At 40.4% G+C, this 27,833-nt stretch overlaps 1 protein-coding gene across 1 annotated transcript in view; it reads left to right on the top strand.

The window, feature by feature from the left end:
- The window catches only part of Chd6 (chromodomain helicase DNA binding protein 6), a 218,395-nt gene that overhangs the window by 130,271 nt on the left and 60,291 nt on the right, over nucleotides 1–27,833 (top strand). The window contains exons 9-17 of the mRNA XM_008850984.2: nucleotides 3,777–3,863; nucleotides 4,048–4,182; nucleotides 8,360–8,481; nucleotides 10,231–10,474; nucleotides 12,131–12,307; nucleotides 12,820–12,963; nucleotides 16,057–16,312; nucleotides 17,429–17,639; nucleotides 25,923–26,118. Of these exons, the coding sequence (XP_008849206.1) occupies nucleotides 3,777–3,863; nucleotides 4,048–4,182; nucleotides 8,360–8,481; nucleotides 10,231–10,474; nucleotides 12,131–12,307; nucleotides 12,820–12,963; nucleotides 16,057–16,312; nucleotides 17,429–17,639; nucleotides 25,923–26,118 (1,572 nt within the window). The remainder of the gene's footprint in view (nucleotides 1–3,776; nucleotides 3,864–4,047; nucleotides 4,183–8,359; nucleotides 8,482–10,230; nucleotides 10,475–12,130; nucleotides 12,308–12,819; nucleotides 12,964–16,056; nucleotides 16,313–17,428; nucleotides 17,640–25,922; nucleotides 26,119–27,833) is intronic.

Below are 27,833 nucleotides of genomic sequence, written 5' to 3'. Positions count from 1 at the left end.
TTTATTATTTTTATTTTATGTGTATGAGTGTCTTGCCTGCATGTATGTGAGCATACCTGAGTCGTGCAAAGCTGCGGAGGTCAGAAGAGGGCTTCGGATTCCCCTGGAACTGGAGTTAAAGACGATTTGTAACTGCCTTGTGGGTGCTGGGAATCGAACCCGGGTCCTCTGCAAGAGCAGTCAGTGCTTTTAACCACTGAGCCATCTCTCCAGCCTCAGGAATCTGTATATTTACACATATACTAAGTTACACACTTACGTATATGTAACAAATAGCTTTAATAATAACGAAATGTTCTTACAACTCAGTAAGAAAAATACCAAACCCAAAACAGAAAAAAATAAGCAGAGAATTCAGAAAGAAGGAAAAGTTAGTCATTAAACAGCAAAAGTGTAGTCAGTCTCACAAGTAATCCAAGAAATGCAAATAAAATGATAATCTTATAGTTTTTACTTACCAAATGTTTGAAAGTTTTAAAGGCTTTTATGGCTATACTGGGTATTATCCATTATTGGTGAGATCATAGGGTAGGGACACTGGTTTACCCATGGTCAGAGCATGGCTAGGTATGACCCACCAGGTGTCTCCAAATCTGCATGTCTTTTGATTCTAGTTCTGTCATTTATTTTAAAGAAATTTTCAAGTCTTTACACAAAAGATTTAGCTATGATAAAGAGTTGTTTGTATTAATGAAAAATTTAAATTCAATTTTAGATAATAGACATTTATTACGTTATATCTCTGTTGGGTAGGATAGTATACATTTGTAAGAATAGTATTAAGGAAAATTATTGGTGATTTGGAAATGTGCTTAGTGTTAAACTATTGTTAGTAAAATGCCAGGCTCCAACAGTGCCTAGAAAAATCCCAACCTGGGGTACAAGAGGAAAGTAACATAATAGTGCCTAAAAAATGCCTGGAATAAATACATGAAAATCTTGTCATTTTCTCTAGTTGATGGGATCTTAATACTTTTCATTTTTTTCTTCATTATATGTGAAATCTTATTTTCTTTTTAATGTGTAATATATAGTTTCATATGGATAATTTGTGAAGGAGAGAAGCAATGAAAATTATTCTTAAATTACTCAGCATGGTGGCACATGCCTTTAATCCCAGCACTTGGGAGGCAGAGGCAGGTGGATCTCTGTAAGTTCGAGACCAGCCTGGTCTACATAGTGAGTTCCAGGCCATCTGGGGCTACAGGGAGTTCCTGTCTCAAAAAGACCAAAAAAAAATATTCTTAAGGTATAATCATTAGTACTAGATCCTAAGATTGAACTCAGATGCCATCAAGTTATATTAAATTTCTCATATACTTACCCAGCTCAGTATTCACATCCTTTTCGTGACAGGTTGTTGAGAATAGTGTCAGCGAATACTCCTTGTTCCTTTGGATTTTTTTCTGATTTAACTGTACAGTTAGTGCTGGAGATGTAGCTCAGTGCTACAGCACTTGCCTAGCATGCACAAGGGTCAGTCCACAGCCTGTCCCTCTTCCCCAGTGAAATTACAGTTGGGCCCAGACTCTCTGTGATGGTTTTAAAGCCTATGAGAACTATTTTTCACAACATGCTCCTCCCTCAGAATTGGAGAAAGGAAGGTGATGAGTGGAATCAGAGGACTATTTGTGAAGCCCCACTGGATGATCTGTGTATTTCTTGGACCATTTTATTCACACCTGTATTTTAGCAAGTATTTGCAGTGAAGTAACTTGTTTACATGTCCGGCTCTTCCATTTTAAGCTCTGTGAGGCAGACCAAATACGCCTTTCTGTTGTGGACTAGACATAGGGTCATATACCAGGTCCCTGCTCTGGACCCTCCTACATGCTTTCCCCAACCCCCTTTTTCAAATAAAGCCCAAACTTAGTGATATAGCCTACGCAGTCCTGTGTCTTTTTCTGAGGTAGTCCCCTGAGAATAACTTTTCCTTGATTGTAGACAGAAAATTGTGTGAGGGTGTCTAAGAGGGTGTCTACCAGGAGCTTACCCTGGTAGGAAGGAAAAGGCTTTGGGGAAGATTGGAGCACATCATAAAATTAAGGATGAGTTATAGTGGGGAGAAGTTCCTGTAGCAGTGTCTCTGATCACCTAGTTGACATTTTTATTAGTAACTTGTATAAATAATATTCTTTTGATATGAATAGTAACCGAATTTGGGGTTGGTCATCTTCACACTCTTTATTTCCAACTGCTGTATGAGGCATCCGCAGCATGTTTGAGAGAGACCCAGCTCTAGAGGTTACAAGTTCACACACAGCCACAGAAGTTGAAATCCCAGCTGCTCCGACTTCCCTATCAGACTAATGCTACACAAGCAAGTGACAAGGTCAAAGTCTAAGTTTGTCTGAACAGTTTAGGATGAATAAAATAGGGAAATAAATGTAATGTCTTACATTGGTATTTTAAAGTAGAGAATGTTATTGTCCTGCTAGTTTAATTACCTACAGGTTTGCCACATTTCAAGTCACCGTACTTAGGCTGCATTCTGAGAAAAGCCCTGCTGTCCTCATTCTGCAGTGCGATGTTCATTTGGGCAGGAGTGCTCAGTGAGGGACTTTGCCAACCCTGAGGGCAGCTGTAAAAGGACAGTAGGTGATCGAGGGACAGAAGCATGGCTGAGTAAGTGCAAAGGTAGAGTGCCACAGGGGCTCTGAGATCATACTGGGGCTTCCTCCCTGTGCATGTGCTGCACACAAAACTGGGTGGCCTTGAGCCACTTGATAAGGTCTTGCAACTCCATATCCTGACCTGTGTAAGGTAGGACTCCTGATAGTATCTCTGTGCAGAATACTTATAGTTATATGACAGTGCTGTTATACTTTTCAACTTTGTGGAGGTATGATTTACAAAATTTGCATAAATTTAAGGTCTACAACTTGATGTTGTGATGAACATACACATAATGAAGTAATCATCATAGTTAAGATTGTTAGCATGTCCATCAACCCATATAATTGCCATATCTTTCTCTCCCCCTGCCCCCAGATTAGAACACATAAATTGTACCCTCTGCAAATTTCAAGTAGACAGTGCGGTATTTTAAACTGCTGCTGTGCTATGCTTTGGATCTCCAGAGCATTCATCTCACATAACTGAAACTTTGTATTCTTTAATCAGCATCTCTCAATCTACTCCTTAAGGTCTAAAGTAATTTCAGTACCTACTCCATAAGGTAGTTCTGAGGCTTAAATGAAACGTGTTGCATAACTTGAGACACATTAAATGCTCCTAAAGCTTGTTAACCTAGTCTTTTTAAAGCATAATATGCATAAATATAAGTAAATAAATTATAAGTATGCATCTCGATGAATTTTTGTAGAATAAAACACTGGTGTAATTACCACCTAATTGAGGAATGGAACATTATCAGTATCCAGGAAACTCCCTTCAAGTCCCTTCTAGTGTTAAGAAGGAAAAGAAACTGTAATTCCAAGTGCCCAAGGGACTGAGGAGTAGTAAGAGAGCCCATGAGCTGACCTTTGCACATTGCTGTAATAAAGAGCAGAAAGTACTGCTAACCATGGGTAGAAAAGTCTCACCTGACCATAGCGCAGCCTTTGCAGTGCTTACATTCTTTGAATTTAGTCATGAAAGGCAGGCTTTGGGGACAGTCTTCACAGAAATGTGTGTGAAGTGACTTTTATTCTCAAGCAAACTTCTGTCAGTGATTTCTGATAAGAGTTCAGAATAAGGGGTTACCTTAAAGTAGAACCCTGGTATAGATTTGTGGGAAGAGAGACTCCTATTAACTGTTCTCTGTTTGCCTTCAGCCGGATGAAGACTTGTTCAATCCAGACTATGTAGAAATTGACCGTATCTTAGAGGTGGCCCACACCAAAGATGCAGAAACAGGGGAGGTAGGTGTGTTGCTCTTCGCATCTTTAAAGCACTGTCCCTTCTTTCCACACATTTTGTTGTCTTGTTATGGGTGGTGTTTGTTTTAACACATCCATGTGTTGTTATATAGGGAGGGCTGGCAGAGAATGATTAACTCCTTTAAATCTACTCAGAACACCCAAGTCTTTCTGATTTTTCCATCAGGAGGTAACACATTACCTGGTGAAGTGGTGCTCCCTGCCGTACGAAGAAAGCACGTGGGAGTTAGAGGAAGATGTGGATCCTGCAAAAGTTAAAGAATTTGAATCTCTTCAAGTTCTCCCTGAAATTAAGCATGTGGTAATATATCTGTATCTCTGTCTGACACCTTGTAACACATAATTTTATGAACTTAACTCTTTTGGTGCCTTCTGAAGTATCTAACTCCCATTTGAGTTTGCAGCTCAGGGTGCATTCCCATCCAAGATAAACTTTGCCTGCATCCTGGTCAGCATTAGGTCTGGACTCTCTTTTGATGTACATGACATTTAGGAAGCTTAAGCGGGGGTTTAGAGTTCTGGGTATACAGGATACTGAGGAGTCAGTAAATGGAGTGTACGAGAAATAGATGTGGAATGCTCTGTGCAGAGTGTCTTTCCTGCCCTCTATTTTGAATCTCTTTCTCCCTCGGGTGTCTTTCTCTTTCTTTTTGACCCTTTTTTCACTCAACTGGAATATTCTTAAGATGATCGTTGGTCATTTTATGGATCCCTGGAACCACCAAAAGAAGACTTAGAATTTTGAGATAGGTATATTGTTTGTTCTTTTGATTTGGGGTTATTTGTATTGGATCGTTAATAATTAGAAGGATGAAGAATTGGAATCAGAGCCGTGTTAGGGTTGAACTAATTTGACAAGAGAATCACTTGTTAATGGGTCTGTTTCTGGTGTTTGTTTATTGTCTTTTTTTTTTGGATCTTTTTGAGACAGGGTCTCCCTATAGCCCCAGCTGGCCTGGAGTTCACTATGTAGACCAGGCTGGTCTCCATCTCACACAAATCTGCCTGCCTCTGCCTCCTGAATGCTGAGATCAAAGGTGTGTGCCACCACGCCTAGCTGATTGTGGTTTGGTTTTGGTTTTGGTTTTTGGTTTTGTTTTGTTTTTTAATTTTTTTAAATTTTATGTGTATGTGTGTATTGCCTGCATGTAAGTGCACCCGTGTCATGCAATGCCCGTGGAGGTCAGAAGAGGCTGTTGGATCCCCTGGAACTGGAGTTACGGATAGTTGTTAGCTGCCATGTGGGTGCTGGGATTTGAACCCGGGTCTTCTACGGGAATAGTCAGTGTTCTTAACCGCTGAGCCATTTCTCTAGCCCAATCTTGGTTTTTGTTTGTTTGGTTTGTTTTGGGGTTTTTTTGGGTTTTTTTTTGTTTGTTTGTTTGGTTTTTTTTTTTTTTGGCCTTTTTAAGACAGGGTCTCCCTGTAGCCCCAGCTGTCCTGGAACTCACTATGTAGACCAGGCTGGCTTTGAACTCACAGAGAGAGCCACCTGCCTCTGCCTCCTGAGTGCTGGAATTAAAGTGCTCCACCACGCCTGGCTAGTTTTGGTTTTTTTAATCCCTGTTTTCATATGAAAATGTCCAATCCTTTCTTAGTATTATTGCTTTTACATCACTGAAAAGGTAGAACTAAGACTAAACTGTGGTGGTGAGCAGCTCCCTGTCAAAGTCCCTTTAAGAGCAAGGTTTCACTTCTAGATTTCTGACAAATGAAAATGTATAGAGGTGTCTTAAGATGAAGGTTGTGATGAGATTCACATGATTGATCAGATCCCTTTTCAGCCCTCTCCTATATATGGTGTTACCTGTTTTTAATTTAATTTGTCAATCATTTATTAAGCATCTCTTAAGGGTTGACTCCTGTGTGCAGTACAGTAAAAATAACAAGGTACAGGCCCTGATCCAGGAGCTCAGTTTAATGGAAGAAGCATGTGTGTGTATGCAGAAATACAGCACTAGGCTAATTAGATGTGAGACACAATACAGAAACAAACCAGTGGGAGCAGAGAGGTTGGTTCTGAGGCCAGTTTATCATCTAGACCTGTTCTCCCAGTACAGCTCCCACTGCTTTCTGCAGCCTTACTATGCCTTTGGCAGGGTGGGGCTCTCAGCTGTTTTCAGGGGCCTTCAGGTTCCTTTACTATACAGTTGTGAGGATCAGTTAGTTCTTCAGTGAGCTTTGGTACCCACTTACACTTTAGAACAATCAATGAAATGTACATTTTGAAGTTTTATCTCAAAAATTCTAAACTGAAGTGGTAGCTAAAAATATAATTAAATCCATCTTTTTATACATTAAGGGGTACTTTAAGAAAAATGGTTCTTCACCTGAATAACTTTTTTCTAAAGCACTTTAGAAAGTTCAGCCTTGATGACCAGGATAGTCAGTATCTGAAATCACGGAAAGAGGGAAAACCCAGAGCAGTGACTACATCAGAGAGGGATGTACTACATTAGAACACTCAAGACAGCAAAGAGAAGTCCTCAGCGACATTCTGAAATAATGTCTGCACTGCCAAGAGCCAGGTGCTGCAGTCACTAGAGGTGAAGAAGCTTCCAAAAAATGCCTTCATCCTGTCTTATAGAGGAGAGAAGCATGCCCAAAGCATATCTGCGTAATGTAATCTTTCCTCCTTTATCTCTGTAAACACCCATAACTTTGTGCTGGTGATAACATTCAACAGAGTTCCAGTCTGAGTGCTTAATCTAACCACAGCTGACAGAATTTTGTAGGTAAGTTGTTACATGTAGTTTTCTGAAAGATCATGAATAGCTTATACTTAATTCCAAATACAAATGTTAGAATTGAGGTTATTTTTTAAATCTTACATACAAATGGCTTAGTTAAAAGCATATTTTAGGTGCAGATTTTATTGCAATAATTCAGAGTAAAATTACCAAAAACTAAAAGTATTATATAGAAAAGCTATGAACTCATTATTCTTATTAGGCACAGCTGAGTTTTTTTTTTTTTTTTAACCTTAAAACGTCAGTTTAAAGGTTCAATTTTATCTATACGCTAAATAACCATGTTGTGTCTAAATAAAAACAAACCCAAAAATTTTTGGATAGGAAAGCTCAAAATCAAAATTTCAGTAGAAATTTTAAGAGAACTCAATTCTAAAATTACATAAAATAGTAAAGAGGTGTATGTGCATTTATACATGTGTGGAGGTCAGAGGTTGACTTCAGGTGTCTTCCTCTGTTTGACACTTTGTTTTTTATCTATTTGCTTTCATTAATTTACTTCTTTTTAAAGTTTATTTTTTTAATTTATGTGTCTGTCTGTGTATGTGAGCCAGTGCCCTAGGAGGTTAGAAGAAGGCATTGAATCCCCCAGAACTGGAGTTATGGGAGGTTATGAGCCATCTAATGTGGGTGCTAGGCACCCAGCTCAGGCCCTCTGGAAGAGCAGCATGCACTCTTAACAGCTAAGCTATCTCTTCAGTCCAATTTATTTGTTTGTTTTCTTGTTTAATGTTTTGGGTGCTAGGAACTGAATCCCTTTCTTCTGTAAGAACGGTAAGTCTCTGAACAGATCTGTCTCTCTAGCCCCCAGCACCCAGCTTTTTATGTGGATGCTGGAGATCCAAATTTAAGTTCACATGCTTGTATAACAAGTACTTTATCCACCAAGCCATCTCCCTGGCCTCAACAAAGACATTTTCGAAAAATAATTCCCCATCAGATACATAACTTAAGTAGTTAAAGAATGTGGTTTTATTGTAGTAATAGACTTCCTAGTAGAAAAGAATAACTGTAGATAGAGCACTGTGGTTGTCCTGAAACTTGATATGTAATAGTGTGACCTCATATTAGTATAGAGAAGATGACTGAGGGCCGGGAGTGGTGGCGCACACCTTTAATCCCAGCACTCAGGAGGCAGAGGCAGGCAGATCCCTGTGAGTTCAAGGCCAGCCTGGTCTACATAGTGAGTTCCAGGACAGGTGGGGCTACAGGGAGACCCTGTCTCAAAAAGACCAAAAAAAAAAAAATGATGACTGGCTTTTAGAAACTGGTATTTCATGTAGAAAAATAAAACAGGTAGAGTGCATCTATTGTATTTAAGGAGTTCTTTTATATGCTCATTTTAGAAACTAACCAGCACAGTATTTGACCCACTCTACTTTCCTGAGTTGATCCTAGACACAAATTCTGCTTATAGAATTTTTATAGAAACCATAAAAGCTGACTGATGTTAGCTTGTAGGGTATTAAAGTATAGATGAGGATGGTATGCAGGAGCCTGGTAAAGCCATAGGACACCAAGATTAAGGATAGGTCTGTTTATGTACAAGCTTCACAGCAGTGTTCAGGATCTGGTGAAATCTAGAATATACAGTACCATTACTCATAAAATAATATTTGCATTGAATCCAGCCGTAGGTTAGTATTTGGGATGTACTGCCTTGCCCACATTGCCTGTGCTGTGTTCCCAACACCCTTCTCTGCACTGTGCTCTCTGCTTCCTCCCTAGGAGAGGCCTGCCTCAGACTCCTGGCAGAAACTCGAGAAGTCTCGAGAGTATAAAAACAGTAACCAGCTCCGGGAATACCAGCTGGAAGGGATGAACTGGCTTCTTTTTAATTGGTACAACAGGTAAGGGGCCAAACCAACCCATATTTGCAATGCAATGTATGTTGTTGCCTTGGCCTGGAAAACAGAGAGTAGTAGAAGGATAGTGAGAGAGCAGCACCACCTTCAGTTTGGGGATATTCCAAAACTTTATTTTTATATCAGTCGTTGCCCCAACAAAAAAGAGTAAGTAGCTATTACTGATTTTGTGTCTTGGTGGAAGGGGACATTCTAATAAAAAAGATAGGAGAAATAAAACATAAAAGATCTGTATTGCTGGGGCTATTGTTTATTTGTTTGGGTTTTGGTTTTTTGAGATAGGGTTTCATATAGCCCAGGCTGGCCTCAAATTCCTTGTATAGCTACAGATGACCTTGAACTTGTGATCATCTTGCTGCTACCTCCCAAATGCTAGGATTATATATATATCACTACACCTGACCTTATCTCTTTAAGTCTCTAGGCAGAGACAGACACATACACACACACACACACACACACACACACACACGCGCACAATTAAAAAGATATAAAAAGGAATGAACCTGGCCTCTTCTGTTCTTTGTATGTAGTAGATGTGCTGGATGATTTGTACAGTAGCAATCATCTTTGAATTCTTTGTGTTCTGTTTGTTTTGGGGGGGGTTGTTTTTGTTTTTGTGGGGTAGGGAAGGTTTTTTGTTGTTGCTGTTGTTAACAGTGTACTCCCATGCAGAACACACCTAGAAGGAATTCTGGGGACCTCAGGTTCTAGTTGTAGTCTCTGCCAATACCAGAGTATAACTCACCCAGTGATCCAGGTCTTGGGTCACACAGCAGTGAGAGACTGAGCTCAGATAGTGGTCACAACTCTCCAGGATCACCACTCTTGCTTCTCATCACCAGAGAGAGCAATATTTTTACTCTTTCATGTAAGGAATTTGTTATGTAGGGTAAAAGTTTGTCCTTTGATAACACAAAGAGGATGGACAGTAGGATTTACCATCTTTTCATTTTTACCTTGGTTTCTAGGATGTTTGCAGTTCCAAAAACTGGCTCAGCCAGACTCAGACAAATTTCACATTTTCCCTATGTAGACTCTGGGGGTGGGGGGGGTGTTGTGTGTGTGTGTGTGTGTGTGTGTGTGTGTGTGTATAAGTATAATTGAGGTGTGGTGGCGCACGCCTTTAATCCCAGCATTCGGGAGGCAGAGGTAGGTAGGTCTTTGTTAGTTCAAAGCCAGCCTGGTCTACATACTGAGTTCTAGACTAGCTGGGACTACAGGGAGACCCTGTCTCAAAAAAATTATTTTTAAAAAGAAAGTATAATTGAATATCTGTGGCACTAAAGCAGAAGGTGGAGTACTCTTTGTAGGAGGAAGGAGACCAGCAAAAGGAGGGGAAAGTGGTAAGAAAGATCTAAAGCAGTGAATGTATGAATGGATGTGATGAATGAAAACATCATAATGTGTATACTCACTTAAAATTAATTTTAAAAATTGAATTTTCAAAAACCTGGCTTGGTTTTGAAGCATCTTTCCCCTAATCTCGTAACATTGTTTTAATTTATGGTATTTTTAGTTTCTATTTTATGGCTTTATTTCATATATTTTCTTGTAAGTTGGCATAGTTCCATTTTGGAAGTAGGCAAGGTATGAATAATTGTAAACCTAGCCTCAGTTTCAATTCTGCAAAGTTATAAAGTCTTCACTGACCTTAGAGGTCAGAGAGTTATAAAAAAACCCACAATTTTCCTATATTGATAATGAATCACCTACATTTCTTACCCTCTGCAGAAAAAACTGTATTTTGGCTGATGAGATGGGTCTAGGGAAAACCATCCAGTCCATCACATTCCTTTCAGAAATATTCCTCAGGGGAATCCACGGCCCCTTTCTCATCATTGCTCCCCTTTCCACCATCACTAACTGGGAGCGAGAGTTTCGGACATGGACAGAAATGAATGCCATTGTGTACCACGGCAGCCAGATTAGCAGGCAGATGATCCAGCAGTATGAGATGGTGTACAGAGATGCACAGGTGAGCCTCACGTGAACCTCAAAGACCCAGAGAGTCCCTGAGATCACAACAGCTTTTTTGACCTTATCTTCAGGAGTTTCAGTGCCATCCATCTTGGGTTACTGTTGACTTATTTGTAGAGTTCTGTACTTGGTAACTCTGACTTCTTGCTCTTCCCTTGTAGCTTTATTAGTTTATGATAAAGCAGAAGAGTGAAGAGATACTTGCTCATCCCTCTGAGATAACCAGAGGTCTTTTATAGGACACTGGAAGCTTGGCCTATTGATTGACTTATGAAGTTGCTTATGTATATAGAAGATTTTTTTCTGAACTATTACTTGCTCAATAAAAAAAAGTGAGAGGGCTGGAGAGATGACTTAGCAGTTAAGAGCACTGGCTGCTCTGGCAGAGAACCCAGGTTTGGTTTCTACCACTAATAACCTGAACCTGGTGCAAGTGCTAATAGTGTTCATATCTCCAATTCCAGGGGATCCAGTGCCCTCTTCTGGCCTCCAAAGGCATCAAGCATGCACTTACATACATACAACAAAACACTCATGCATAAAAGAAAAATAAACAAAATTGTTTTAGAAAAAAAGAGAGAGGAGGGAGGGGGCAAGGAGGGAGGCAGGGAGGGAAGGAGAAAATGAGAGTTCATGTATGGCGGAGAGATTCCTCACCCAGGAAATTTGGAGAAGAAATGAACAGATTGGATACAGAAAGGTAAACATGGGGGGCTGGAGAAAGCTCAGCAATTAAGAACGCTTTCTGTTCTTGCAGAGGACCTGAGTTCAGTTCCCAGCACCTACGTAGTGACTCACAACTCCTTGTAACTCCAGTTCCAAGGGATCTGATGCCCTCTTCTGGCCTCTGTGGGCACCAGGCATGCACACATACGTACATACTTTTACATACAGGCAAACATTCATGCACATAAAGATCTTTTTTAAATGGGTCTCATATTGTTAAAAACACGACAGAACTTTCTTTTAAGCTTTTGTTATATGTAATATATCAATTTATTCAGCATGGATTTATGCCTGTCGGGCACTGGTTTTCAAAACTGAGAAAAGTAAAATTAAATGATTAGTCAGAGGAAAAACGGGCTTCATACACTTTAGGACTTACTTGGAAGAAACTTCAGATGTGCTTCACCACGAGGCAGCTCTGCTTTTGTGGTGGCAGCATCAAAACCAGGCAGCAGACAGAAGTGTGTCCATCCCATCTATCACCAGGGTCAGCAAGGTCTTTAATTGGGTCTCTGCAATAGTCTGAGTTACAAAGTAGCAGTTATGTGAATCTGCAACGTAACAGAGGGTTTCCTTGAGCATTCAAGATGTGTATGGTTTAGACAGACTTCAGGCTGGGGGTGAGGCATGAATCACCCCATCTGCTTTCCTTATCACAATTAAGAAATGAGAAGTCCCCTTGCTGTCTGTTATCTTCTCACTTCTATGAGAATATTGACTCCCACGGTTGTTTCCTTTATGTTTTGAGATCTTGCTTGTCTAAATAACTGATTTATTCTTTTCTCTTTCCTTACATGAGGATAAACAGTGCATGTTAGCTTCTCACCTGGCATTGAACATTACTGCCTTCTCCAATCCAGCAGATAATCCATGAGCAGAATTTGGTAGCCATGGTGTAAAGCTCTGCTTTGGGTTGTGTCATCCTCAGGGAAACCCCCTTTCAGGAGTCTTCAAGTTCCATGTTGTCATCACAACATTTGAGATGATCCTGGCAGATTGCCCAGAGCTGAAGAAGATTCACTGGAGCTGTGTGATAATTGATGAGGCCCACAGATTGAAGAATAGGAACTGTAAACTTCTGGAGGGACTAAAGCTCATGGCCCTGGTGAGAATTAGCCAGCTTTTTACATAAATAAACACAGATTCCTTCTACTCCAAGTAGAGGGATCGTTCCATGGCCATTCTGCATGCCCTTTTTGCCATGGATTGATACCCAGAGGGACTAAAGGAATGCTGAAATATCATGAAATTTGTAACCTGGAAATGTAAGGTGTATTCGCTCTGTTTCTGGGTCCCTATGTCAACTGGTACCAAAGATGGTAGTCTTTTAACACTGCTGTCTTAGAGCAGTGCCTCATATGCAGTGGGTAGGCACTTCATGCTTTTGAGTGAATAAATGGTTGCTCTAGCTTTGAAATTGCTGCTGGAATCATTGATGTGAAAGTAAAGTTGACCTGTTAATGACTGAAGTCCTATGAAGTGTCATTACCCCATCTTTTCATTAAAAATGAATGGAATTGCCCTAGATTGAGCACAAAATGCCCTGGCTTAATTTTCCCCATAAAATACTGTTTTGGTGGCTCAAACGCTATACAATAATGTTTTTAATTTGTGCAGGAACATAAAGTGCTGCTCACTGGAACACCCTTGCAGAACTCTGTAGAAGAGCTCTTCAGTTTGCTGAATTTTCTGGAGCCATCTCAGTTTCCTTCAGAGACTGCTTTCTTGGAGGAGTTCGGAGATCTAAAAACAGAAGAGCAGGTAACTAAGGGCAAAAGGATTGAGGAGACTGTGATGGTCAGCTTCACATTATGGAAAGTAGTCATCATGAAGTCAGGATTTAGCAAGTTCTTGCATCTCTTGTAAAATAATGCTTTCTTTGTTTTGTGTATTTGTTTATGTTGAAGAGGACACGTAATTATTATCAATTCTTATTGCAACAAGGGATGGATAAATTTGCATCCAAAGTGTCTTATGTACCAAGCCTCCTGCTTCACTTAACTCCCTGTACATTCAGTGATGCTGTTTGTAGCTCTGGCCTCAGAAGCATGGTGCTTTCTTCTGCTTCCTCATTCCTTCATCTTTCCTACTGTATAGTCTGTGCATGTTCCCAGGCCCATCTTCTTGGTTATAGCACATTACACAAGGGTGAGGAAAAGAAAGCAGTCATATCTGGAGTATTGGATAAGTCCAGTTTTGTCCAGATTATCTGGATTGCCTCAGTTTTTGAAGATCTAGTCCTATGTCTAGTTATTGGACTTAATTCAAACCATTGTTAACAACATCCATCTACTGTTGGTAGATGTTGCTCCTAGAAATATAGAATTAAGTCAGACAAGTTTAAATGTGGTAACAGGAATGAAAAACAAGAGTTGGAACCTCTAAAAGAGAAATCTAAGAATCTAGAAATTCACAAAGGAGAGAGTACAATTTGAGAATACCTTTGAAGCAGGTGTGGTGGTGCACGCCTTTAGTCCCAGCACTCGGGAGGCAGAGGCAGGCAGATCTCTGTGAGTTCAAGGCCAGCCTGGTCTACATAGTGAGTTCCAGGCCAGCTGGGGCTACTGGGAGACCCTGTTTCAAAAAGACCAAAAAAAAAAAAAAGAATACCTTTTGAGGGATAAGTAAGTTTGCAATGATGAGAGAGGTAAAGAGAGGTAACTGCATTGGGGAAGAATAAAAAAAAAGTCAGCCATGAACTTCATACAATAGTGAGGAACCATCTGTTTGAGCCATAAACAGAATGGCTGAATTACAAAGTGTCTGTGGCCAGAGTTGTTCATGGTTATATTGTTGAAAGATCTTGAAAGGCAGGTTGAAAAACTAGTACATAATAGAAGTCATATGAGGCTTTTATTTAAGAATGACACAATTTGTTCTGCTAAATTGATCTAGCAATGGTGTAAAAGTGGGTTGGGGTAGAGAATTTGGGGACCAAAGAGATTTGAGACTTCCACTTACTGGTGTCACACGTACACTCTGGTTCCTGTTTGGTGCTTTTTACCTGTGATTTAAGTCAGTCTTTATAAACAGAGAAGAATCCTACCTAACTCTCCTCCTTTGCATTTGCAATGTCTGTTGATCTTGAAAAGCCAGCTCCACCCTCTCTCCATTTTTGGGCCATTGGAAATTCATCCTCTTCTCCCATTGCACTTAATTTGTGGTATGCATTTTTTCTTCTTCCTAGACAATGATCTCCCTGAGGACAAGGCCCACATCTTCTCCAAAGTTGTCTTTGTTGTATTGACCAGCACAGTGTCTGGCATGTAGTATACTCTAAATGATTCAGGTATGAACCAAGTGAAGGGCAAAAGCTGAACCCGGCATGTGGCAAAGTGACATTTGTCCCTGTCCTTAACAATTAGCTAGCTGTGTTTTTCTTTTCTTTCTGGGCTCTTACATTAGTAATTACCATTTGGGAAACTACATTCCTAAGTGCCCTTGGATGATAAAATCAAGGTCTGATAAGAAGTAGGTTTAACATTGGGGTTAGTTATCAGTAAACCAAAAAATAAAGAGAGAAGCAATCAAATGTCTGGTTTATTTTGTAATTTTTTAAAGCTATTTTTAGTTGACAAAATTATATGTGCTTTTGTGTACAACATGCTTTGAAATATGTATCCATAGAATAGCTAAATCAAGCTAGTTAGCCTGTAAATTACTTTACCTCCTTATTTTGGGTGAGAATGCTCCAGACCATTCTCGTAGCAGTCTTCACGAATATAGTATGTGGTTCCTAACTATAGTCGCCAGGTTGAGCAGTAGCTCTCAAGTTTGTTCTATCTAGCTTACATTTTTTGTCCTTTGAGCAATATCTCCCCAAACCCCACAGCCTATACCAGTCTCTGTAGTCACCTTTCTGCCTGCTTCTATGAAATGTCTATATTTTAAAACACCATAAAGGATAGCTCTAGAAAGTATCTGTTTCCAAAGTAAAGCATGTCCATCATTGTCTAAAACCTGTTTCAGTGAGTACCTCTTTGCTCGCTTTCTACAAGTGATGTTACAGTTTTGCAGGATGCAGCAGATCCGACCCCTTTCAAAGCTTTTGCACAGCCCTTTCTGACTTTAAAACTTAATTTCCTTTGTACTTTCACATGTCCTTATTTTATTTTCCCATCAGAGTTAATCTTACTGGTATCATGCTTCAGCTGTAGGTTGACTCAAGTACTTTGACTTGAATCACCTACCTTGTCATTGTCTGCCTGTAAGAGAGAACAAGTTACCTTGCTGGTGAAATCTAGATTGTGGAGATCTCTGTGGAGGTGTGGGTTATTGGAAGTGTACTCAGATCATAGCAAGGAGCACTACCAGGCTTGAAATGGCCCTAATACAACAGCTCCCATGGTGGGTGGGAGATGTTCCTATACAACATTAGTAATGCTCCTAGACACAAATGCTGCTCTCTTCCATAAAAAGCATAGGAGAACTCCATTTTGCACTGCTTCTACCTCTTACTCTGTCCTTTCAGCTTCTAAGTCTTCATTTTTAATGTATCACATGTACTTCCTAACAAGACTTAAAATATTCTGTACTTAATTTCTCTGCATGTGTGTGTGATAAAGAGCGGGGAGGTTTGTTTCCTCCATCCCAGAGAATAGGTGCTGCCTTCTTTCTCCCTTTTTATCATGTTAGGAAGTTGCCACAGAGATTCTCAGTAATTTGTGAACTAAAGCCAGATTGCTTTTTCCTTCTAGTACTATTGTAAGCTCCCCATTTCCAGGTCAGTCTATGATCTCTTAGTATACTACCACAGTGCTCTCTGACATTGAAGAGATTATAGTGAATGTTGAAACACCACAGTGATCACTCAGTCAAGACTGGGGCAAGTAAATGGCTCTTTTTCCTGAACAGGTAAAGAAATTGCAGTCTATCCTAAAACCAATGATGCTTCGGCGCCTGAAAGATGATGTGGAAAAGAACCTTGCTCCCAAACAAGAGACAATCATTGAAGTAGAACTGACCAATATCCAGAAAAAGTACTACCGTGCCATCTTGGAGAAAAACTTTTCCTTCCTTACTAAAGGTGCAAATCAGCACAACATGCCAAATCTTATCAACACCATGATGGAGCTGAGAAAGTGCTGTAACCATCCCTACCTGATCAATGGTGAGTCAAGGTAATAGGGAGTCACTCATACCAGGCATGGGCCTCTGTCAGAAACCAGTGAGAATCAAAGGTCTAATGTGCTAAGTTCTCGATATCTGCTAGAACATACATACTTTCATCTTTTTACACAGCATAGAACAGAGAGAGGGTCAGGAGCTGGAGAGATGGCTCAGCAATTAAGAGCACTGACTGCTCTTGCAGATGACCCAGGTGCGAATCCTGGAACTTACGTGGTGGCTAACAACCATTTTTAACTCCAGTTCCATGGGGTCCAGTGCCCTCTTCTGACCTCCGTGGGCATTGCACAGCATGGGCTCACTTACATACATGCAGGCAATATACTCATACACATAAAAAATAATAATAAGCCGGGCATGGTAGTGCACGCCTTTAATCCCAGCACTTGGGAGGTAGAGGCAGGTGGATCTCTGAGTTCAAGGCTGGCCTGGTCTGCATAGTGAGTTCCAGGATAGCTGGGGCTACAGGGAGACCCTGTCTCAAAAAGACCAAAAAAATAAAATAATAATAATAAATTTTTTTTTAAAAAAAAGAACAGAGCCGGGGGCTGGAGAGATGGCTCAGTGGTTAAGAGTACTGACTGCTTTTGCAGAGGACCCAGGTTCGATTCCCAGCACCCACATGGCGGCTACAAACCGTCCTTAACTCCAGTTCAAAGGGGAATCCGACGCCCTCTTCTGACCTCCGCGGCATTGCACAACATGGGTATGCTCACATACATGCAGGCAATACACTCATACACATAAAATAAAAATAATAATTTTTTTTCCCCCGGAGCTGAGGACCAAACCCAGGGCCTTGTGCTTGCTAGGCACTTTACCTCTGAGTTAAATCCCCAACCCCCAAAATATTTTTTTTTTAATCTGTAAAACAGGCCGGGCGTGGTGGCACACGCCTTTAATCCCAGCACTCGGGAGGCTGAGGCAGGTGGATCTCTCTGAGTTCAAGGCCAGTCTGGTCTACATAGTGAGTTCCAGGTCAGCTGGAGCTACAGGGAGACCCTGTCTCAAAAAGACCAAGAAAAAAAAAATCTGTAAAACAAAGAAAAATTCTTTATTACATTTTATTCAAAGAATAGTTTTGTTTGTTCCTTTTTAGGGGCAGAGGAAAAAATTCTGGAAGATTTCCGGAAATCCCACAGCTCTGATGCCTCTGACTTTCAGCTGCAGGCCATGATCCAGGCAGCAGGGAAGCTGGTGCTGATTGATAAGCTGCTCCCTAAGCTGATTGCAGGTGGCCACAAAGTGCTTATCTTCTCACAGATGGTGCGCTGCCTCGACATCCTGGAAGATTATCTCATCCAGAGGAGGTGAGACTGTCACTAAAGCTGTGACCAGCACTGTGAGCAGCTGCATTTCTATGAGGTCTCTTTGATTCATTCAAGTATGCTTAACAAAAACTAAACATTCAAAAATGGATAAAAGGGGTCTCTTTTAAAGATTAACTAAAATCCATAGTTAATTTTATGGCCAAGTAGTCTCAAGTTTAACTATCTGATCTCATAGCCATTATAATATGAACTTACTGTTTTGCTTAAGAAAAATTCCATGTTTCTTTATATTTTCTTTAACTGGAAAAAACAAAATTGAAATAGCTATAGAAAAGGTGAAGTAAATAACGTATTGATGCTTTGGTTGTTTGGTAATAGCAGAAATACATCCTGAGCGGCATTGCTGCTTCAAATTTCTGAAAGTGCCTAAGCCACTCAGAAAAAGGGTTTTATGTCCTTTTCTCAGCAAATCCTCTAAGGTTTTATGATACACTAGCAATGGATGGCACCCCAATTAATTTTTTTTCATAGTCCTCTGTATGCGTCCTTGAACCTGACTTCCATAGTAGTACAGGTGAGACATCTGTGGGGTATATGGATTATTTGGACTGTCTGCTGGAGCTACATTGGTTACATCACACTGTTAGACTTTCAGTCACTGTGATACACGAGTGATCTGAAGAAGATAGTCTTTGGGGTTTTTTTGGTCTTTTTTAGACAGAGTCTCCCTTGTAGCACCAGCTGTCCTGGAACTCACTATGTAGACCAGGCTGGCCTTGAACTCACAGAGATCCGCCTGCCTCTGCCTCCCAAGTGCTGGGATTAAAGGTGTGCACCACCACGCCTGACCTGTCAGTAGGTTTCTGAAATGTGCTTTTAAGGATATAAAAGTTTTCAAGATCATTAAAGTTAGTAACCTAAGCATTGCTAAATTTAAAGAGTGCCTCTCTTTTCAGGTAGTAAAATCGTAGCAGATCTCAGGTATCTTAGCAGATGTTCCTATCCTTTAAGATTTCTATTTGCCCTTATAAGTTACATAACTTTCTAGAAAGAGTACTGAAGAAAATGTCAGATTTAACTGTGGATATGCTGACATTTAGTATTATGTGAATAATTCTTCAAAGTTAGACTAGATGATTGAAGGAATTCTAAGTGCCATAGTAGAAATTTGCATGGGAATGGATTGGGCTGGAGAGATGATTCAGAACACTGACTTTCTTGCAGAAGACTCAGGTTCAAATCCCAGCACCCACGTGGCAGCTAACAACTGTCCGTAACTTCAGTTCCAGGGAATCCAGCAGCCTCTTCTGTCCTCCACAGGCATTGCATGACACGGGTGCACTTACCTACATGCACGCATAATACTCATACACATAAAATAAAAATAATAAATTTATTATTATTTTTTTAATTCGCATGGTAAGAATCATAGGCCTTTCTTCCCCTGGTGGAAGCTCTGTGAGTAAATGGAAACTGCTAGAGCAGTTTGGTAGTGTCACTTCACCATAGATTAGGGGCTTACTGCCAAAGCACTTGCTCCTTTGGGTGTCTTATTCTTCCAAATATATGTGACTTAGTTTGTGGGTTTGCTTTTCATTTTGTATGTCAAGTAACAGTGTGATTGCAGGTAAGTATAAATCTGGATTAAGCTTTTATGCAATTTCCCTTACCATTTAATGCAATTTTATGTTCAAATTAAGAGTTGTAGTTTCTTTTGAAAATACAGAGATTTAACCTGGACAAGTCTCTGTTTGTACTTGAGAGTTTACCTTTGTAGACCTTCATATTTGTGCATATGTGTGTTTCATTTTATTGTTTTTGAACTTGCTATATCCTACATTCTGCTTTAAAAACTCACATTTTCTATATAATATATTATGAGTTTGCCTTTATGTTCCTGTAACAAAATCTTGATGAACTGCATGATATTCTTATAGGTTATTTCTGTTTTTTCAGAATTTTAAGAAATTCTGAGTGAATATTCCTTTATAGACACTGAATGTTCCCAGATACAGATTTCCAAAGTATCTTCTAGTAAGAGTGTTTTATTTATATATTTTCAACTCCATTTGAGGATGCCTTTTCCCAAATTCTGCTTCATATTATTTTGCCATATTCTTTCCTAATTCAATAAACCAAAATTAGAGTCTCTTACTTTAATTTGTATTTCTGATTACTAATAAGGGTGGGTTTTTGTTTTTTGTTTGTTTGGGTTTTTTTTTTAGTTTTTTTTGTTTGTTTGTTTGTTTTTAGTGTTTTTTGAGTCAGTCTCCTGGTAGCCCCAGCTGGCCTGGAACTCACTATGTAGAAATGGCTGTTACTATTTTAGTTCTGAGATTTCTGTTTTGACTCCTTACTTTTGTTTTTCTGTTGAGATTTCCTATTTTTTATTACCTATATGACTACTGATTTGAGCATAACTACTCTAACACTTAAGTCTGAATCACAGCATCCTAAGTTTACATACATTTCTTTCTCTTGAGAATGAATCACATATTCCTGGTTCTTCATATATTACAAAATGTTAAGGTTTTCCCTAGATACTGTGGATGCTATGTTGTAGAAATTCAGAATTCTGTCACAGTGTTCTGAAAGTATTACTTAGAGGCTCGACTTGAACTGCAAACTGTCCATGTTTCTCCTAGGCAGCAGCTGTAGTCTTAGTTCAGAGGATTTAGGATGACGGCCTCAAGCTAGCATGGTTCAACACACACGCCTGTGTTCTGCTGACGCTAGCCATCATAGCTGCTTATCAGAGAGCGGCTTTTTATGAGCGGTAGCTGTGTCTCTGCCACTGTTACTGTACCTTTCCTCTGACCCAAACAAGCCTAATTCCTTTCTAGTAACCTTCCAGTAGGGCCTTGTTGGGGTTTGTTGTTGCTGTTGTTGTTGTTGCTGCTTTGTTTATGCATTTTGTCCGGGGCTGGTGTGTCAGGACCTTGCCGTCCATAGCAGATGCAGAGTCTCTGGGTTTCAGATCAGGATCTTTTCTCTGGTGTCTGGTATCTACAACCACTGGATGGTATGGTACTACTGACTTGGTGCTCTGGTCTGTCAGAGGAGCTTGTTGACTTGAGGTGTGCTCTCAGTATGAGAATTATCTGTCGGCCTGACCATTTAATTAGGATCCTCCAGTATCCACATTTTCATCTCTTATTTCTTCTCCTCCTTCCTGCCTAGAAAGTGGAATCTTAATTGTCTTCTGAGCTGACTAGGGGAGAAGCATAAGAAAGAGCAGAAAGTCTCAGTATCCCTATCACTCTCCCAGTGTGGCATATCTACTTTGAACTATGCTTAATTCTATCTCCCAGAGTACAGAGGATTGAGAGCTTTCATTTAGTTCTTAACCTTTTCAAGGCTGGAGTCAGTGATATAAAAGCAAATTGATACTTCAGCAAATATTCCACTAGTTCCCATGTTTTTAGACTCTCTGCATGCTCACTTTTCGGAATACCTATCCGCTAGAGCCTGATACCTCCAGATACTCCACAGTATTAAATCAGGCTAGGTCTTGCCTGGGATTCTACATTTTTTTCAAATCACATATCACTTGGCATACTTTCTAGCTTCAGAATGTTACTGCTTCTGTTTAATTCATTTGGGGGAAAGGATTATACCTTGTACTATCATTTTACTGTAGGTTTGGGAAGTAGGTAAAATGTGCATATTCATTGGTAATCCTTACTTGGATTTCTTTGATTTTCCTTTTGATTTTGGTCTTTAAGCTTTCTTGTTTCGGATAATAACATTAGTAGAAGTTTATTTTCTTTCCAAATATATCTGCTTTTCTAATTTTCTGTTTTATGAAATAGGTTTTTTGTTTTTCGTTTTTTTGGTTTTGTTTTTTTTTGTTTTTTTTTGGTTTTTGGTCTTTTTGAGACAGGGTCTCCCTATAGCCCCAGCTGGCCTGGAACTCACTTTGTAGACCAGGCTGGCCTTGAACTCAGAGACCCACCTGCCTCTGCCTCCTAAGTGCTGGGACTTACCACGCCCGGCTGAAATAGAACATTTTTATCCCAACGTTCATATATAATACTATACATAAGTATGTTGAGGCATTATATATGCTAGAGCTGTATCCAGTTTTCCCATTCTTCCTGGGACTGGAGAGATGATTCAGCAATTAAGAGCACTGTTGTACTTCCAGAGGACCCAGCTCTATTCCCAGCATCCACATTAGGCAGCTCTTAGCTGCCTATAACTCTGGCTCCAGAGGAACCAATGCCGTCTTCTGTCCTCCATGTGTACCTGTACACACATGGTACACACATGGCATACACACAGACATACACATGCACATAAATAAAAATATTTCAAGCAAAAAGAACTTCTGTTCTTTTGCTCACATATTCTAGATGAACTTTAGAATTATTCTTTAAACCACCTGTGACCACTCTAGACTCTAACTGCAGAAAATATATGTATACATATATACATATTTATGTTCCTATAGAGACATATATGATAGAATTTTATGCATTAAATAGAATAGGATTAACATCTTTGCAAAACTGAGAAACATGCTAGTCTCTGAATCTACTTCAACCTTTTTTTTTTTTTTTTTTTTGGTCTTTTTGTCTTTTTGAGACAGGGTCTCCCAGTAGCCCCAGCTGGCCCGGAACTCACTATATAGACCATGCTGGCCTTGAATTCACAGAGATCCACCTGCCTCTGCCTCCCAAGTACTCTACTTAGACCTTTTATGTACATCGTTGAATTGAGTTAATAAATATGAAGGGCCTACCTTTGACTGAAACCTGTGTTGGTGGTATGGGCACATGGTGAGCAAAGCAGCATAACTCCTAGCAGCACATCACCAAGTCCTGCCTGTCACAGAAATTTATCTCAAACATACTATATGTTTATGGTAGTTGTGAATGTGACCTCTGTCTCTCGGTCTATGTGAGAGAGAGAGGGGAGAGAGAGAGAGAGAGAGAGAGAGAGAGAGAGAGAGAGAGAGAGAGAGAGAGAGAATGATGTGTGCCAGCTGGTTATTGCTGGGAGACAAGAAAATTGTTCGTTTCCCTTCAGGCCCTCTGAGGTCAATATTTCTTGTGCCAAAAACACGTCACCCCCACCCTTCGCCCCTAGCCTGTCCCTCAGAGGTTTTTTCCAGAGTGCCACCTGCTTCTTGTTGACATTTGTCAGTTTTTCAGAATTACAGCTTGATGAGCCACACCAATTCCTAGGGAACTCATTCAAAATAAAGTTGTCACAGAGGGTTAATAGCTGTGCTGAAGTTCGGTGTGGAAAATGTTACGGTGTCCGATTTTGTCATTCATACTCATCAGCCCTCAAGGTTTCTTTGTTCTTCAGCCTCTTTGCTGCTCCAGCTATCCGTTTGGTTTTGTTCCCATTTAATTTCATGCCAGACTTTCATACAAGAATGAGGAGATGTGGCTCAGAATTGAAGGGAGAATGGGGAGTGATCTAAGAGTTCAAATAATTTATCTTTAGTGGCATGTTGTTTGAGCGCACTTCCTCAAAACTAAACAAGTGACAGAGTGAGCATTGTGTCAGCCATTCTGCATGCATTTCACTTCTCACAAATATTGTTACATCATAGCTGGCAAAACACTTACCTAATTTTATGGGGTTTTCCCCTCAGTAAGCTGCTTCATTGCTGTTTGTTGATTTCTTCTTCCCCACATGCTGTGCCAGTTCCAACCTCACTGTGATCCACAGGCCTCTGGCTCTCTCTGATGCCCGGGGTATCTTATAGCCCTCTATTCCTACACCATTGTTGGTTGACTTATAGGGGAAGGGGGCTATTGTTCAATTGAATTGTAGCCCTGTCTTCTCATTCCGAGTTCTGTGTTGCTACTTTGGGTCACACATAGCCAGGTTCCTGGAACACTGTTTTCTCAACACCATTTTCATATTTAGTTACAACTTTTGATTCGACCTTCAGTTAATGTTACAAGTTTCCACATTTTACGGGTGTCCCCAGTTTGCCTTCATTTTCTTTTTTTAGTTTTTAAGTAAACTCCTCTGTCCTACTGCATTGTGAAAGCCCTCAGTCACATGGATCTTGTTTCAACTTGGTTATCAGCTAGGTGCCTGAGCAAGATTGCTTGTGTGGTTGTTTTGCTGTGAAGTTTACTCAGGTGAGAAATGTTGTGATAATAGAAACTACCTCATAGAATTATGGTGAGAAATGTGGTGATACCCATCAAGCATGTGCTGCAGTATCTGGTATCATGAGACACTCAGGAACTTGCTCTTGGGGTTGTGGCTGTTACAAATAATAACCTTAAATGTGCACATCTAACCCTTTGTCTTCATCTTACAACACAAAATCATTTTGTTCTGCCTCTGACAGTCCAATCTCTGTCTCTCATGTTGTTTGCTACTATAGTACCCATAAAATGTTACTCTTCAGTATATTCTAATTTTTCAAAAGAAACAATAGCAAAAAATTATACCAACACTTCTAGGTATGGTTATCTTATGAGTCTGTAGGAGAAATACAGTTTTTCAGTGTTCTGTAATTCTGAGTTGCTCAGGTTTCTTTATGTGGATTTCCTTGCCTGTTTGCTTACATGGCTGTTTTCTCAAAGAAGTTAGGGATATATTGCTGAATTTTGTTTTCTTTTTTTGTTCATTATTTTTATTCTATGTGTATGAGTGCATTGCCTACATGTATGTACGTGTACCCATGTCATACAATGTCCACAGAAGTCAGAAAAGGGTGTCGGATCCCCGGTACTTGATTTATAGACAATTGTTAGCCACCATGTGGGTACTAGGATCTGAACCCGGGTCCTCTATAAGGGTATCCATAACTGCTGAGCCATCTCTCCAACCCCCAAATTTTGTTTTCAAAGCCATTTCCACATTTACCCTTAGAATTCCCATCCTTATAACCTTGAACTAAGTTTTAGAGATCTCCTTTCCCAAATTGACTCATGATCTGGTTATTTTTTGGATTTGAGGTGGGTTGGTCCTTTAACTTAGAAGGTTCATTTGTTAGATTTAGTGCCAGTGTCCACTGTGAATTTATCTGTTGCCGGTGGAGCAGATAAGAGACTGTAATGGAATGAGCTGGAAAAGCATAAGATGCTGCGACATCTTATGCTCTGTTAATCATGTGGTGTCCACCACAGTGCTGGTTAGTTTATGTCAACTTGACACAAACTAGAGACACCTGGGAAGATGAAACCTCAGGTGAGGAATTTCCTCCATCACATTGGCCTGTGGGCCTGTCCTATGGGGCATTTTCTTGATTCCTGCTCTGTATGGGAGGCCCAGCCACTGTGGGTGGTGCCACGCCTACGCTGGTGGACTAAGCTGTATAAGAGAAGTAGTTGAACCAGCCAGCAAAGAGCAATCCTCTGTGCTCTCTGTTCCAGTTTCTACCTCATCTTCCCTCAATAATGGACTGTGGTGGGGGTAAGCCAGATAAACCCTTTCCTCCCTCCCCATGTTGGTTGTGGTCACTGTTTTGTCAAACCAACAGAAAGCAAATCAAAACACCCATAAAGGTCCATCTGTGGTTTTTTTTCTCTGATTAGACAGGGGTAACATGTCCATGGAACAGTTTTCGTTTCCTGTTCTTACTTTTACAAACCTCTTCATGCTGGCCAACTCTTTTCTTACCTGTCCACACAGGTGTCATCTTCCTGACACTCAGCTCTTCCCCTGTCGCCCTCCAGTGCTCTTCAGTCTTCTTGTAGGCTCACTTTAGAGACCTGTCCTGTGATTTATTCCTACTTGCTTGTAGTATACTACCCAGAAGACCTAGATTTAACTTTAAGCCTGGAGGTTTTGCTTTGCACTTCTAGAGCTTTGAGGAACTGGCAGGGTAGAAATGGCTGTGGCATAATCCATACCTGACAGTAGTCTTCCTACCCCTTTTGGTTGCCCTAAGCAACCAGAGACTGCTGTAAACACTGAGATTTTTTTGTTATGAGCACTGTTGAACAGTTGGGGCTTGTATTTGCTTTTCTTGCCAGGAAAATTCTTAAGATGAGATTCTCTGCAAGTATAAGCTGGGAAATTCTTGAGAATAAGTTGTCTGGATAAGTTACTGGGGATTGATAATTGGGATCAGTACTTAGTGATTTTAATCCTTGTAGTCCTCCTTGATTTATGCCTGGCTTTTTATTTTGTTTTTTGATTATTTCATGGGAAAGACATTCTACAATGCAGTTCTAATCTGTCCTGCCTCATATGTAGGGTGGGATTCCTTAGAGACTGTTGTCATTTGGTCCAAATTTAGAAGTGAAGGATTTGAGGCCATTGGGCAGCAGCTTCCTGATTGTTTATTTTTCTTTGAACCGTGATTAACGCCTGGGCTTTCGTTCATTTGGGTCCCCTCAGATACACCTATGAGCGAATTGATGGGCGAGTACGGGGAAACCTGCGCCAGGCAGCCATCGACCGGTTCTGTAAGCCAGACTCAGACCGCTTTGTCTTTCTTCTGTGCACCAGAGCGGGAGGCCTGGGGATCAATCTCACAGCTGCTGATACCTGCATCATATTTGATTCTGACTGGAACCCACAAAATGACTTGCAGGTAACCATTAGGATAATTGTTCTTTACCTCAGCTGCCCTGAATCCCAAAACATCATGACAGGATCTGGCTTGGCTATAGATTGTCTGTTGTGCTCCATGCTGTGGTCTCAGCTTTTAGGGAGTTGCCCAAGGGAAGAAACTAAATGAAAATTTGAAAAGCAGATATTGACCTTTCCCACTAATCAGAGAGCAGTTCTCTCCTTTTGTTTTAAATCAGATGTTTCCCAGTGATAGCTTCTGGACACAGAACAGAACTTGCTGTTACCAACCTTAGGTGCCTGGCATTTTCTCCTCGGTTTGTTTGATGTTGCATGTGATTTGTAATAAATAAATTAACCCAAAGAGGTGGGGCAGCTCCATAGTGTGGTAGAGGGACAGGCACCATTACTAGTCTGTTTGCTCTCCACTTGACACAGCATATTAGAAGTTATATGTGCCTAGTTTAGTGGCTTTGTAGATTCTGTTTTCCTTTGCAACCAAACTAAATAACATGCAACCTTACAAAGATTACTATAAAAACATGTTGAGCACAGGGAGTGACAAGCTGGCTCAGCACATAACAGTGCCTGCCAAAAACTGACAACCTGAGTTTAATCCCTGGAACCCATGTGGTAGAAGAAGAGAACGAATTCCCCCAAACTGTCCTTTCACCTCCACACTTGTGCCTTGTGTACATACACAATAAATAAATATAATAAAAGTAAGTATAAATAAGCAATAAAAAAAAATAGTATTGCATGGATCAGAGTTCTTCCTTAACTCTGTTTCAAAGTAAACTCGGTTGCATATACCAGATTGACCAGTGACTCAGCCAAAAATATTCCAACCTGTCAGGAAAACTATTAGAAGATAGATGTACATGCATTACCATTAATGATTAACTTCATCCTAAGTGCATATTGAATATTGGCATACACTAGAATTATTAGTGTATGAGGTGTGGTGGGTGTGACTAAATAGCGCAAAACCTTTTTCATAGGTGATTGAGCAAGAAAGTTTGGAGGCTACTGTTTCTAAATCAAGAAGGTCGCCTAGGGGATGCTTCAAGGGAAGCGATGCAGGGGATGGTTGAGCTGATGTTTGGGCTTCTTTTCTATACACTCACTTCCACAAAGGCATTCTGCTTTGTCTTTTCCATTTGATGAGTCTCTAAGTAATCTTTTGTTTGAAGAAAACAGTCTACTAGTGAGAAGCCAATGCTTTCATTATTAAATTGGCAGTTGTTGGCTAAAACTTGGGAAAAATAGGGGGCTGGAGAGATGGCTCTGTGGTTAAGAACACTGGTTGGTCTTGCAGAAGACCCGGGTTCAGATCTCATCACCCACATGGCAGCTAATAACTGTCATAACTCCAGTCCCAGGGGGATCCAGCAGCCTCTTCTGACCTCCATTGGCATTGCACAATACAGGTGCACTTACCTACATGCAGGCAATACATGCATACATATAAAATAAAAATAATAGCCATGTGGTTAAGAACACTGGTTGGTCTTGCAGAAGACCCGGGTTCAGATCTCATCACCCACATGGCAGCTAATAACTGTCATAACTCCAGTCCCAGGGGGATCCAGCAGCCTCTTCTGACCTCCATTGGCATTGCACAATACAGGTGCACTTACCTACATGCAGGCAATACATGCATACATATAAAATAAAAATAATAGCCAGGCCTGGTGGCGCACACCTTTAATCCCAGCACTCAGGAGGCAGAGGCAG

This window comes from Nannospalax galili, unplaced genomic scaffold (genome assembly GCF_000622305.1).
Source record: "Nannospalax galili isolate Female #2095 unplaced genomic scaffold, S.galili_v1.0 scaffold205, whole genome shotgun sequence".
NCBI classification, from domain to species: Eukaryota; Metazoa; Chordata; class Mammalia; order Rodentia; family Spalacidae; genus Nannospalax; species Nannospalax galili.
Note: the sequence above shows the minus strand (reverse complement) of the source record. Positions and strands in the feature narration are given on the sequence as shown.